Source organism: Eptesicus fuscus, chromosome 10, assembly GCF_027574615.1.
Source record: "Eptesicus fuscus isolate TK198812 chromosome 10, DD_ASM_mEF_20220401, whole genome shotgun sequence".
In the NCBI taxonomy this organism is placed as follows: Eukaryota; Metazoa; Chordata; class Mammalia; order Chiroptera; family Vespertilionidae; genus Eptesicus; species Eptesicus fuscus.
In genome coordinates, this window is record NC_072482.1 from 2007589 (window position 1) to 2019775 (window position 12187).

Consider the following 12187-nt stretch of genomic DNA (forward strand, 5'->3'; position numbering starts at 1 on the left):
TAAGGGCAGTACCAGACTTTTTGCGAAAACAAAATACGTATCCATCTTTAATAGCATCTTTTACTACAAAATCAGGACCTGAGCGGGAGGGGAGGCTGGGAGGCTGCGCGCGCGGGGCGGCGCCGGCTCAGGGCTTCTTCCTCGTGCCGCCCGGGGGCGCGTCGTTCTTCTTGCCGAGAATCTGCAGGAGCGCCTTGGACATGAAGTAGGGCCGGGCCGGGGAGCCGTCGTTCCGCTCCAGGTCTTCCACTGCGCCGCAAGCGGGCCGTTAGCGGACGGGGCGGACGGCGGCCCGCTCCGGGCTGCCCCCCGCCGGCGGCGTGGCGTGGCGTGGCGGTGCGGGGCCGGGTTTGGAACTCCAGGGGGGGTCGTGCAACTCCGTCCCCTCATTCAAGTGGGATCACGATAGCACGTCCCACCCCGTGGTCAGGTTCGCGGGGGCCGCACGCCCAGAGCCTGAGAGGTGCCCACAGCCGGGTGCGGGGATCCCGCTCCCCACAGCCCCGCGGGCAGCCCGCACTTCCCCGGCGTTTCCCGGGGGACCACAGGAGGCCTCTCCCCGGGGGAGCTCCTTGGAGCAGCCCCCCAGCTGGGCGCTCACTTCCCCTTCTCACCCAGCCTGTGCCCTGACGTTGGGTGCGGGTGCCACTCACGGAAGCAGAGGAAGAGCGTGTCCACACACATGCCAAAGACGCTGAAGAAGCCGCTGGCGATGACGTAGGCCCCCACGACGGAGATCTGCGGGACACAGCCTGTGAGGGTCTCTGGGGAGCCAGGGGGTGCGGCGGAGAGGGGAGTCACTCACCATGATGGGCAGCCAGTAATAGTTGAGGGGGCCGCTCTCAAAGTCTTTGCCCAGCCCCACGAGGCGACCGGTGAAGAAAAAGAAGGACAGGACCCCTGCGGGAGGTCAGCGTCACCCTGGGAGCCAGCTCTCCACTTCCCCGCACCCCGCCCGGTGCTGGCAGCTCGGCCTGGTCCTTACCGACACCTCCCACCACCAGCAGCTTCCCGAAGAGCAGCAGCAGGTCTGTGACCTTGTCCAGGACCACCACCCTGCACGGGGAGAGGCCCGGGCTGGACGGAACTGCCTCCATCACTTGCCGTGACAGAGGCAAATGGACATGGTTCCCACAGGGTGGAGGCCCTCTGAGCACAGCGCCCCCCGCAGGCCGCAGGCGGCGGGAGACCACGGGTGGGGCAGCCCGACCTGACAATGTTCCGCATGAGCAGCATGAAGGCGTCTCTGGCTGAGACACAGAAATTCTTCCCGTAGATGGCGATCTGGGTGAGATGGGAAGGTCAGAGTCACCAGTGAGCGCTCACCTGGGCCGGGCGGGTCGGCCGGGGCCCTGGAGCAGCTGCTCCTGCAATGGGCTCACCATGATGTATGCGTTGCGGTTCAGGAACTTGATAAACTTCTCCAGACACCAGAGGCAGCACTTGAAGCAGCACATGATGCAGCGGGCCATAGGGTTCTGGGCGCCTGGGGGCCAGGGACTTGGGTTTCAGAACCCGGGACACGGGTCCTGAGCCTCTCCCCAAGGACTCAGCTGCTCAGCTGGGCCTTCCCCAGCCCCTGACCTCGGCTCACCTCTCAGCTTGTGGTCAATGTACTCCAAGGTGACCCGCGCTATCTGCACAAGGGTCAGGATGAGGGCCCCGAAGGCCAGCGACCCGGTGTGGTAACTGCCCAGGGATTAGGCAGTCAGAGGCAGCCCGGACCCCTGGGCCTCCCAGGCTCCCAACCCCTCCCTCCCCAGGCTTACCGCAGTGTGCGGATGAAGGCGGCGCTCAGGGGGAAGGTGGGGATATCCTGGGGCTTGTGGAAGGCCCAGTAGAAGGAGGCAAAGGCCCCAGCCAGGACACACTGGCCCAGAGCCAGGACCCAGTTGAGGGTCCAGAATAGCCCCAGGACCCCGTAGATTTGCAAGTTGAAGAGAGAACGTTGCACCAGGCCTGTGGACAAGTAGCCCTGGAAGACGCACATCAGCCCTGGGCACGAGGAGTTCGTGGGCTGAGCCTGGGGAGCACAGACAGGTCCATTCCCAGCCAGCGCCTGCCACTCCCAGAGTGGAAAGAAGCAAAGCCTCCCCCGGCTGGGGAAGGGGCTCCTGCCGGGAGACTCACTGCCAGGTTCTAAGTGGGCTGGTCGCGCGTACTGTGTGAGCATCAATCTCTCCTTGTGGTGTGGGCCAGGCCTTAATGGTGTATGCGGAGCCGTGGGGCCAAGGCCGGGCTCTGGAGAGCCTGGCCCTCGATCAGCTCTCCCCTCCCAGAGCAGCCTCTGCAACTCCAACCAAAATACTTTCCAGCAAAAGTGAGGAGACTGGGTATCTGATGACATTAAGGAATTGTTAATTTTGTTGGGTTTGAAAATGGTTATAGTGGCTTTGCTTTTTTAAAGTCTTATCTGTTGCCCTAGCCAGTTTGGCTCAATGGATAGAGCATCGGCCCTCGGACTGAAGGGTCCCAGGTTTGATTCCGTCAAGGGCACATGCTCCGAGTTGCAGGCTTGATCCCCAGTAGGGGGTGTGCAGGAGGCAGCCAATCAATGATTCTCTCTCATCATCATTGATGTTTCTATCTTTCCCTGTCCCTTCCTCCCTGAAACCAATAAAAAAATACATTAAAAAAAAGTCCTTATCTGTTGAGATCCATCCTGATATGTTTACAAGTGAAATGGTATGATGTCCAAAATTTCCCTTAAACTCTAGAAAAAAAATTTGCACTTAGGGGGTGGGGGTGAGATAGATGAAATGAGAAAGTCAAAGGTGTGGAATCTGGGTATAGGAATTGTCTACTTAGCGTGTGTTTGAAAAATTTCCATAATAACAAATGAAAAGCACAGAAATAAAAAAAACCCTTTCCAGCCACTGTGACGGCCTTGATAACTGCTGGGACTGAGTGCCTGTCTGACATTTTATAACCAGAAGATGCACTTTCCCTTTGTGTGTACCTGCGGGCTGTGTCGGCCTCCACGGCTAGGTCCTGAGCGGGCTGAAGCCAGCCCAGGTCATCTGGGCTTTGCACACTCAGTGCCTGGCACACAGGGTCCTTCGCAAACGGAAGCCGGCCTCCCTCTCCTTTAGAGTGGGGGCCAATGCCTGTGGGCGGAGCCCGGTCCCGCTCAGAGCTGGTGGCCCCAGGAAAGCGTTGAGGACAGTCAATTCCCAGAGGTCCAGGCCACCCCCTGGGAACCTCAGGGGGAGCCTGGCAGCTTCCCTCCCAGACCCCGCAGGGCAGGGCAGGGCCGGGCGGCTCACCTGCCTATTGCCTAGGCCCTAGGGCAGTGTGTTCCCAGGAAGAAGATAAAAAAACTAAACAAAAGCCATAGCTACCCGTGCTAATCAGGTGCTGGGCTTGGTGCTAAGCACTGGATGTGCCCGAAGTCCCTGCACGGTCTGGCTCGCCCTGAGAGCCGGTATTCTGAGGGTATTGTGATTAGCTCCACTTTACAGAGGGGACTGGCTGGGGTTCATGGTCGGCGGAGGAATGTCCTGGGGCGGGCAGGGCCCTGGCACCCGGCTTCCTGAGGCCTGGCGCTGCCTCAGGCACAGCACACGGCCTCGGTGGCCCTCCCTGGCTCGGGCACGACTCCTGGCTCCGGAGTCCGCGGACTGGCTCCCTTTCGGGCTCCGCCGGGGCCTGTTGTGTGACCTTGAGTGAGCCTCTGTCCTCTCTAGTCCTCGGTTTCCACTGCACAAGGAGGCATTTGTCCCCTAAGGTGCCCTCAGCCCTATTGGTGCCCCTCCACGTTCACCCCCAAGCCCCTCACCATGGGGTCGCACGATGCATTCAGTGGCGCTGCCTCACAGCTGGGGAGGCTGGCGTTGGGTGCCCAGAAGACGTACTGAGGTTGTCCTGAGGTGGCCAGGTACCCAGAGGGACGTCAAGGAAAGCATGGCCACACGGGGTCTCTGCCGGCGCCTCCACAGGGCCTTCCCAGGTGCTGGTGCCCATGCTCCCTGGCGAGGCCGGACCTCTGCCTGGGCTCGTTCCTCCACTCTGTCCCCGGGCCGGGCTGGGCATGCCCAGAGGGACGGGCGCCTTCTCAGCACCAAGGTACCGAGTGGGCAAGTCCTGCCCTTCCTGCCCTCCGCCCCCACGTACACCGGAGGGCTGGCTGTGTGGGCAAAGGATACAGAGCAGTCATGGCCCAGTAGGCAATGCAGACGAGCAGGAGGACAAAGGTGACCAGCGGGTAGAACACAGTGGACATCATCTGTCCCACAGCCCTGCAGGGAAGTGAGCCCTGTCCGCCAGCAGGCCTGCCCCGGCCGCTCCACCCCGGGGCTGGGCACGCCTAGGAGCTCCCAGTGCACGGAATTCAATGGATGAGGCTCAGGGGGCCTTTAGGGGAAGTGAGTCTCAGAGAAGCCCCCTGGCAGCTTCAGGGAAAGTAAGGTGAGGGAGTCCTCACAGTGGTGTGTTGACCAACCTGGCAGGTGGGTCTTGGTTGGGAGCAAGCTGCTGCTGCCCCACCCTGCCTGGGTTCCCACCGTCCCACCCACCATCACCATGGCAACAGTGACTGCCAGGACTGCCCTCTGGAGGGCCTGCTTCATGCCTGAGGCCTTGATGAGATACTTCATCCTCAGGGCACCCTACAAGGTAGGTATGCTCTCACCCCCACTTCACAGATGGGACAACGGAGGCTCAGAAAGGCTGTCACAGCAGTATTAACCACTGCACTATTCTGCCCTTCTCCTGCAGGGCCCCGCACCTGCCCAGCCGCCCACCGGCCACACCCTGCCCCTGGCCCGCCTGTCTCGGGTAGGCCCTGACTTGCTGGCCTCCTTCAGGAGGGCGATGGCGATGCGGATCCGCTGCCGCAGGAAGATGAGCATGAGCAGCAGGAGGCCTTCCAGCACAGCCAGCACGATCACTGAGGGGGACAGGGCAGAGGGGCGGTCAGGCCAGGGCAGCCCTTGGCAGTTGGCATTGGGAGGGGCGGGGTACTCACGGGCCACCAGCCAGGTCTCCTGAACACTGCGGTAGGCGCTGAGGTTGGTGGTGAAGCCCAGCTGGGTGATGGAGGCACCCTGGTCCCGCAGCACCTGGTACTCCTTCCAGCAGTGGTAGATGCCATATGCCAGCACCCCCAGCACCCCTAGGATCAGGACCAGCACCAGGGGCCCGGCCACCAGGCGAAGAAGCAGGAGAAACAGCAGGCTCAGGACCAGAGCCACGCCGAGGGCACTGTAGGCAGGAGGAGGTAGGTGAGGGTCACCCCGGGCCCCCAAATGCCTTTCCTCACACCTCTAGTCTTCAGATTAGACCTCCTTTCTGTTATAAATCCTGTTGGCTTGGGGTCCATTCTGAGCTCTGGCTCCTCCTCCCTTGTCTACAGACTCAGTTTCAGACACTGGGCTGGAGGATGCGGATCAGGGAGGGAGAATGGAAGGAGAAAGCGGGCAATTTGGTGACTCACACAAGAATCCAGTACCAGGATTGGGCTAAATCTTCAAAGATCTTAACGCTGATGTCACGGGCATTGAGGCTGTCCAGAAGACCACTAGGGAGAGAGAGAGTCGGACGGGGCTGTGGTTGGAAGGGCAGAGGGCAGAGCTGTGGAGGCAGCGGTACCCACCTGATCCCCTGGTTGATGGAGGTGTTGCCAGAGATCCCTGGGAACTCGAACTGTGTACTATTGGGGTATGGAAAACAGCGCCCCAGAGCTGGAGGGAGAGAACAGCTACTGGGGGGTCGGGCACAGAGCTTTGCCTTGAAAGTCTCTGGCCGCACCTCAGCCACAGCCCTCAGGGGGGCAGGAGAGATGGTCTGCTCCCCTCTGAGAGCTGTTCTTGATTCCACAGCAAAAGGGAGCTCCGGCAGGGAGCCCAGGCCTCCCCGCCCGGGGCTGCCGCCCCACACCCTCCTTTGCTCTGGGCTGGCTCTTAGGAAACCTCCACTCCCTACCTTGCCGTCCACCAGCCCTCCTCTGCCTGGGTGCCAGGGAGCCATGCACAGCGTGGGCCTCGTCATCCCAGGGCCCGAGCCACTCTACTGCTCAGGCTGCTCCGAGGCTCGGCCCTGACCCTGCTCACCTCACAGCCAGGCTTCAGGCCTTCCGAGCCGTCGCTCTTGCTGCGCCCCTTTCCCTGTCAGGCTCCATCCTTGCCTCACCTTGCCTCCTGCAGGAGGCTTGTGCCTTCTCCTTGGCACCAATTACATGCCCACAGCATTTGTCGTCACCCTTACAATGTTGCCAGGTAAACTTGGCATTGACATTCTCAAGAGAAAATAAGGCTCAGAGAGGTTGAGCAATTAGCCCAAGACCACACAGCTAGAAAGTGCTGGAACTTAAGTCCAGATCTGACTTTGGAGCATTCATTTGAGGTACTTCCTATTATATTTATGGTGAGAACTGGGTATCTCTTCTCATGCTATAATGTAAATATTTTTTATTTAAAAAAATAACACTGACTGCCCCGGCAGGTGTAGCTTGGTTGGTTGAGCATTGTCCAGTATACTGAAAGGTCACTGGTTTGATTCCTGGTCAGCGCACATACCTGGGTTTTGTTTTTTAAAAAAATATATTTTATTGATTTTTTTTATAGAAAGGAAGGGAGAGGGAGAGAGAGTTAGAAACATCGATGAGAGAGAAACATCATTAGCAGGCTCCTGCACACCCCCTATTGGGGATGTGCCCGCAACCAAGGTGCATGCCCTTGACCGGAATTGAACCTGGGACCCTTGAGTCTGCAGGCCGACACTATCCAGTGAGCCAAACCGGTCAGGGCTGTTTTTTAAAAATATATATATATTTCTTTATTGATTTCAGAGAGAAAGGGAGGAGAGAGAGAAACAGCCTATCTAATAAAAGAGTAACATGCAAATTGACCATACCTCTGCTACACCTGCAAGCCACCCCAACCAGCCAATCAGGAGTGAGTATGCAAATTAACCCAACCAAGATGACTGTGGCCACTGAGCGAGCAGGAGGCTTGGGTTCCCCCAGTGATGGAGGAAGCCAAGCTTTGCACCCGCCCTGGTTTGCCCTAGCCTCCGCTCAAGGCTACAAAGTTTCAATTATAGAAGATAAATAAATCCCAACAAAAATGGCTGCAGCCACAAAGCTGGAGAGAGCAGGAGGCTTGGGTTTCCCCAGCAATGGAGGAAGCCAAGCTCATGCAGCCCTGGCCTCCGCTCCAGGCTACAAAGTTTCAATTGTAGAAGATAAATAAATCCCAGATACCAGGGCCTGCGCTTGGGTTGCTGGGGGACGTGGCTGGCCTGCAAACCTCCACAGGCCCCTCGCCCAGGCCACCCCATGCCCCAAGGGTACCCCCGCCCTGATCTGGGACACCCTTCAGGGCAAACCAGCTGGCCCCCACCAGTGCACCAGGCTTCTATACTATCGAATAAAAAGAGTAATATGCAAATTGACCGTCACTCCAACACACAAGATGGCTGCCCCCATGTGGACACAAGACGGCCGCCACAAGATGGCCAGCAGGGGAGGGACCAGGTCTGCAAGGGAGGGCAGTTGTGGGCGATCAGGACAGCAGGAGAGAGCAGTTGGGAGGGACCAGGCCTGCAAGGGAGGGCAGTTGGGGGCGATCAAGCCTGCAGGGGAGGGCAGTTAGGGGTGACCAGGCCGGCAGAGGAGGGAAGTTGGGGGTGACTGGGCCTGCAGGGAAGGGCAGTTGTGGGGGGACCCAGGCCTGCAGGGGAGAGCAGTTGGGGGGTAGCAGGCCTGCAGGGGAGGGCAGTTAGGGGTGACCAGGCCTGCAGGGGAGGGCAGTTAGGGGCAAACAGGCTGGCAGGGAAGCGGTTAAGGGGGTGATCAGGTTGGCCGGCAGAAGCGGTTAGGGGCAATCAGGAAGGCAGGCAGGCGAGCAGTTGGGAGCCAGCAGTCCTGGATTGTGAGAAGGATGTAGGGCCTAAACAGGCAGTCGGACATCCCTCAAGGGGTCCCAGATTGGAGAGGGTGCAGGCTGGGCTGAGGGACACGCCCCCCCACCTATGCACAAATTTCATGCACCAGGCCTCTAGTCAATGATGAGAGAGAATCATTGATCAGTTGCCTCCTGCACGCCCCCTACTGGGGATTGAGCCTGCAACCCAGGCATGTGCCCTTCACCGGAATTGAACCTGGGACCCTTCAGTCCACAGGCTGGCGCTCTATCCACTGAGCCAAGCCGGCTAGGGCCATACCTGGGTTTTGGGCTCGATCCCCAGTAGGGGTCATGCAGGAGGCGGCTGATGGATGTCTCTCACATTAATGTTTCTTTCTCCCTCCCCTTCCTCTCTCTCTCAAAGTCAATTAAAAAGTCATAAAAATAATTTGGTTGTTTAAAGAAAAATTTACTATTGGAAAGACGAGCATACAGAATTAAAATTAGTCAACTGCCACCCGCCGCCAGCCATCTTCATCTGGAGCACTGGGTGAACTTCTGGTCTGTCTTCTATGCACGCACCTAAAAGTGCGTGGTGCATTCGCCACGCATAGCCTTCGTGGTTGCCACGCACTCTCTGAACCTCTCTGATTCCCCACCAGCACCAGCTCCAGGGCAGCTGCACTTCCTGCCCAGCCACGCCCGCGCCCCAGGTGCAGGGCAACTGCGCTGTCCCACTGTGTGGCTTGGCTGTCCCTGGGCCTGGCTTCCTCATTTGAGCAATAAAGCACAGGCTACCTGACGCTGAGGAGGAGTGTGCTCACCTGGAGCGGAGGGGAGGAGGAAGCTGGGGCAGAGCTCTCGTTCCAGGCTTTGGAGTACTGGCTGGAGGGGGGGGACAGACACCAGTCACAGCAGGATGGAGTGACCCCCCCCCCCGCTCTCCCCTCCCCCCGCGCTACCACCACAGTCACCTTCCCAACTCCCCCTGCACCCCACCCATGTGGCCCCTCCTGATGACAGCGATGACGCTGGGGCAGCGCTCACCATATCCCAGGGCACCCCTGGCAGGCAGACAGTCCGGTTTGCAGCGTAGAAGACCTCCCCGACCGTCAGTGAGAGCTCACCCTGACTCACGACCCAGGGGGCCGCCGGACAGGAGGACACACACACCTGGGGCAGAGGGCGTGCTGTGGGGCTCTTTCCAGACCTGGGGGCGATCTGGGCAGAGGCAGGTCCCGGGCTCTGACCTGGGGCGTGGGGCACTGCAGGCCGTGCTCGGCGACTGTGATGATGTTGGTGGCCAGGATGCAGCTGAAGATGTTGAAGTACAGGAGATAGGGCTTCTCTCTGCAGGAGGGAGGACGGGCACGTGTCAGGGCCTGGCCAGGTGTAGGGGCAGGAGGGAGGGCGGGCCTCGCCTCCAGGCTGCACGCCTAGCTCCTGGCCTCAGTTGGGGGTCTGAGAGCCCAAAGATCTCCAGCCATTCAGCGCCGCAGACGGCTCAGACAGCGCTGAGCAAACCCACGCTCGCAAATGGTTAAAAGCATGAACTCTGGAGCCCGATCACCACCCAGCTTTATGACCTTGAGCAAGGCCCTCTATAGCTCACAGCCTCAGTCCGTAGTGTAACTACCAGTGCCCGCCATGCGAACGCCATGTAAATGCCGGCGGTTTGGTTGTGGATGGGCCACTCCCTGCCTGCGAGGACCAACAGCACCTGCTGCGGTCACCCCTGCGTCTCAGATGGCGAAGACGGAGCTCAGAGAGGCCGAGCACCTTGCAAGGCCACAACCAGGACCCCAGGCGGGGAGCCAAAGGCCATCTCCAAAGTCTGAAGCCTGTGCACCCGACCCTGGCTCTCCCTCCCTCACAAGCCAGCTGCCAGCCTGGGGGAGGCTGCTCCATGCGGCTGAGGGGGGCCCTGCCCATCCCCCCTCACCTCCCCTGGCCCGCTGGTGTACTCACTTGTTGGCCCCCATGCCGCAGTAGGCCCCGGTGGAGTTCCTGGGGTAGAGGACTTGCCGGGGGTCTCCATACACCCACGCTGGACACAGACACACAGAATCACCCGAGGGGCGGCACGGACGTCGTGGGGGGCAGCCCTGGGGGTCGTCTCTCCCTGGTCACTGCCCCCGCCGCCGCCGCCCGCCCCGCGCAGCCGGGAACTCACCCACGACGCCCAGCGCCGCGTAGCCCAGGAGGAAGAGGAGGAAGAGGACACAGCAGATGACGTCGGTGCAGCCCCTGCGGGAAGGGCCTGCTGAGCGCCGGCGCGGCCTCCGGCCTCCGTAGGAAGGCCTCTGGTGGGTGAGCTGCCTCCAGAGCCACCAGGAAGCTCACAGCTCCTGCTCTGCTGGTTTCCGAAGGGCACGGCCCCGAGCCGCAGCCCCTCCACCCCGGCAGCGCCCCCCTCTCCGGACACAAGCTTCTTACCAATTTTTAGCAAGTACACGGCCAAGGCGAGGCCCCCTGCCCCCAGCAGAGCTCACCTGCTCTTGATGGGGCCTCGGAAGGAAGGGTCGTGTTTGACGGGCTTCCCTGCGGGCAATGGGGAGCAGTGTGGAGAGCGAGGCACTCAGGGGACTCTCCCCATTTCCTGTCCCCACCAAGGGAAACGGACAGGGGCAGGCTGGCAGGAGGGGGATGGGGGGGTGGAAAGGTAGGATCAAGGCCCGCCAGCAGGTCTGCTGCTCACGGTGAACCCCCAGGAGGGGGAGGGGCCTTTATGGGTCATTTCCAGGACAGTGACTTCCCCTCCTGCCTCCACCCTGGCCCACCTCTCCTTCGTGCCCCTCACCCCGGTGAGGTGGACTCTGTGTCCACCACTTCCAGTGGCCCTCATGCTGCCATCCCGTCCCCCTCCTCTCCCAGGCGGGCAGATGGAGCCACAGGGAGGCCACAGCCCCTCTCCCGTCTGCCCCAGGCCGTGGGGAAACTACAGCCACCAGCCTCAACTCCTGCAGGGCCTGGGGAGGGAGGCAGCTCCCTGCACACCCACTCCCGAAGGGCCTGTCTCCCGGCCACCGCCAGTCGCCGGGCAAGCAATCCAAGCAGGTGACACCTGAGCTCGGCGGTTGAGATTGCGGCTGTCCGGTTCCTGGTCCTCCCTGAGCACACACAGGGAGGAAGTGGGGCAGCGCCAGGGTCCCTGTGGGCGCGGAGGGAGGCAGAGGGCCGGGCAGCGGGAAGAGGTGGGGTCCGTGCTCTGCAGACGCCTGGACTCTGTCCCTGCACGGCTCTCGGACATGAGATCAATGATTGACCCAAAGCTGCTCCAGGAAGTCCTCTCCTTCCGGCCCCCTTGGAACCCAGGCCTCCCCTCTGAGTCCCCTTCCCTCCAGAACAGGGGCCCAGATCCCCAAACCCGAGGGCCCTGTGCAGGCCGGCTCCCAGCCCCCACTGCTCACAGGGATCCGAGGCCGCCCCGTCCCTCTCCCTCCCCCTCCCCATCCCTAACCCTCAGGTCCTGGGCCGGCTCCCAGACCACACTGCTCAGATTCTGGACAGACACAGCTTCTTGCTGTCTCCCCTCAGGCCTTACCCTTCACCCTTCACGGGGACCCCAGGAGGCCCCGCCTCTATTCTTCAAGGTACTACCAGTACAGATCCGGAGACAGGCTCAGCCCCCCATAAAGACCCTGATCCCCAACTCCTCACTGGGGCCCCAGCACAACCCACTTCCCTGCCACTGCTCAGCAACCCCGTGGGAAGACCCCCAGCGCCCTCCCCTCAGCCCAGGGTCCGGGCTGAACCTCCTGGGGACCCAGCCTTCTGCTGGCTGGGCCTCACCCGGCAGCTGCAGGCTCCACAGCCCGCGCTCAGGACCACACCCTACCTCCTTCCACTCAGGCTCCCTTCCTTCCCAGGGCCATGCCCTGAGGGACCAGCGTCTGGGCCTGAAACCCCTGGTCCCAGGGGCTAAATAAAGCCCAAAACCCCAGCTTCACTCCCCAAAGTTTCCTTAGCAACGGCCCGAGCCCCTGCACCCCATCCTCCTCCCAGGACCCTGGCTCTGCCTTCTTCCATGAGCTCCCCAGGTCAGCCCAAGTGGCCCGCCAAGTCTCCCTCCCTCACAGACCCCTGGCCTCCCCCTAGCCTCACCGTAGGCCTCATCCCCAGCCGGCTTTCCCCCCATGGCTGTGTCTCCGGAGTGATTGGAGGAGCTGGAGTGATTGGGAGTCGGGAGACCTGGCAACTCACCTGCCGAGGCCCCGCCCTCCCACGTCACAGCCCCACCTCCGCCCGTGGTCCCCGACACACTCTAGTTCCTCCTCAAAGTGCCAAGGGAGGAGGGCGAGGCCAGAAGGCCCAGCCGGGGCCAGGGCTGTGACCTGAAGGAC

General features: G+C 61.1%; 1 protein-coding gene across 2 annotated transcripts; it reads right to left on the reverse strand.

Moving 5' to 3' along the window:
- Positions 1-23: 23 nt before the first annotated feature.
- Positions 24-11982, reverse strand: SLC44A4 (solute carrier family 44 member 4). Of its 2 annotated transcripts, XM_008157414.3 has the most exons (21): positions 11949-11982; positions 10337-10385; positions 10018-10091; positions 9813-9891; positions 9095-9194; positions 8892-9017; positions 8669-8729; positions 5594-5681; positions 5435-5518; positions 4967-5202; positions 4789-4888; positions 4146-4238; positions 3779-3881; positions 1770-2023; positions 1595-1689; positions 1383-1486; positions 1211-1284; positions 986-1056; positions 806-900; positions 654-738; positions 24-249 (listed from the first exon to the last, which is right to left on the reverse strand). In XM_008157414.3, the coding sequence occupies exons 1-21, from the start codon at positions 11980-11982 to the stop codon at positions 128-130; spliced, it is 2127 nt and encodes a 708-aa protein (XP_008155636.2). In that variant the 3' UTR covers positions 24-127. The 2 variants fall into 2 exon arrangements, with proteins under 2 accessions (XP_008155636.2, XP_054578457.1); XM_054722482.1 differs by lacking the exon at positions 8892-9017.
- Between the last annotated feature and the right edge of the window lie 205 nt (positions 11983-12187).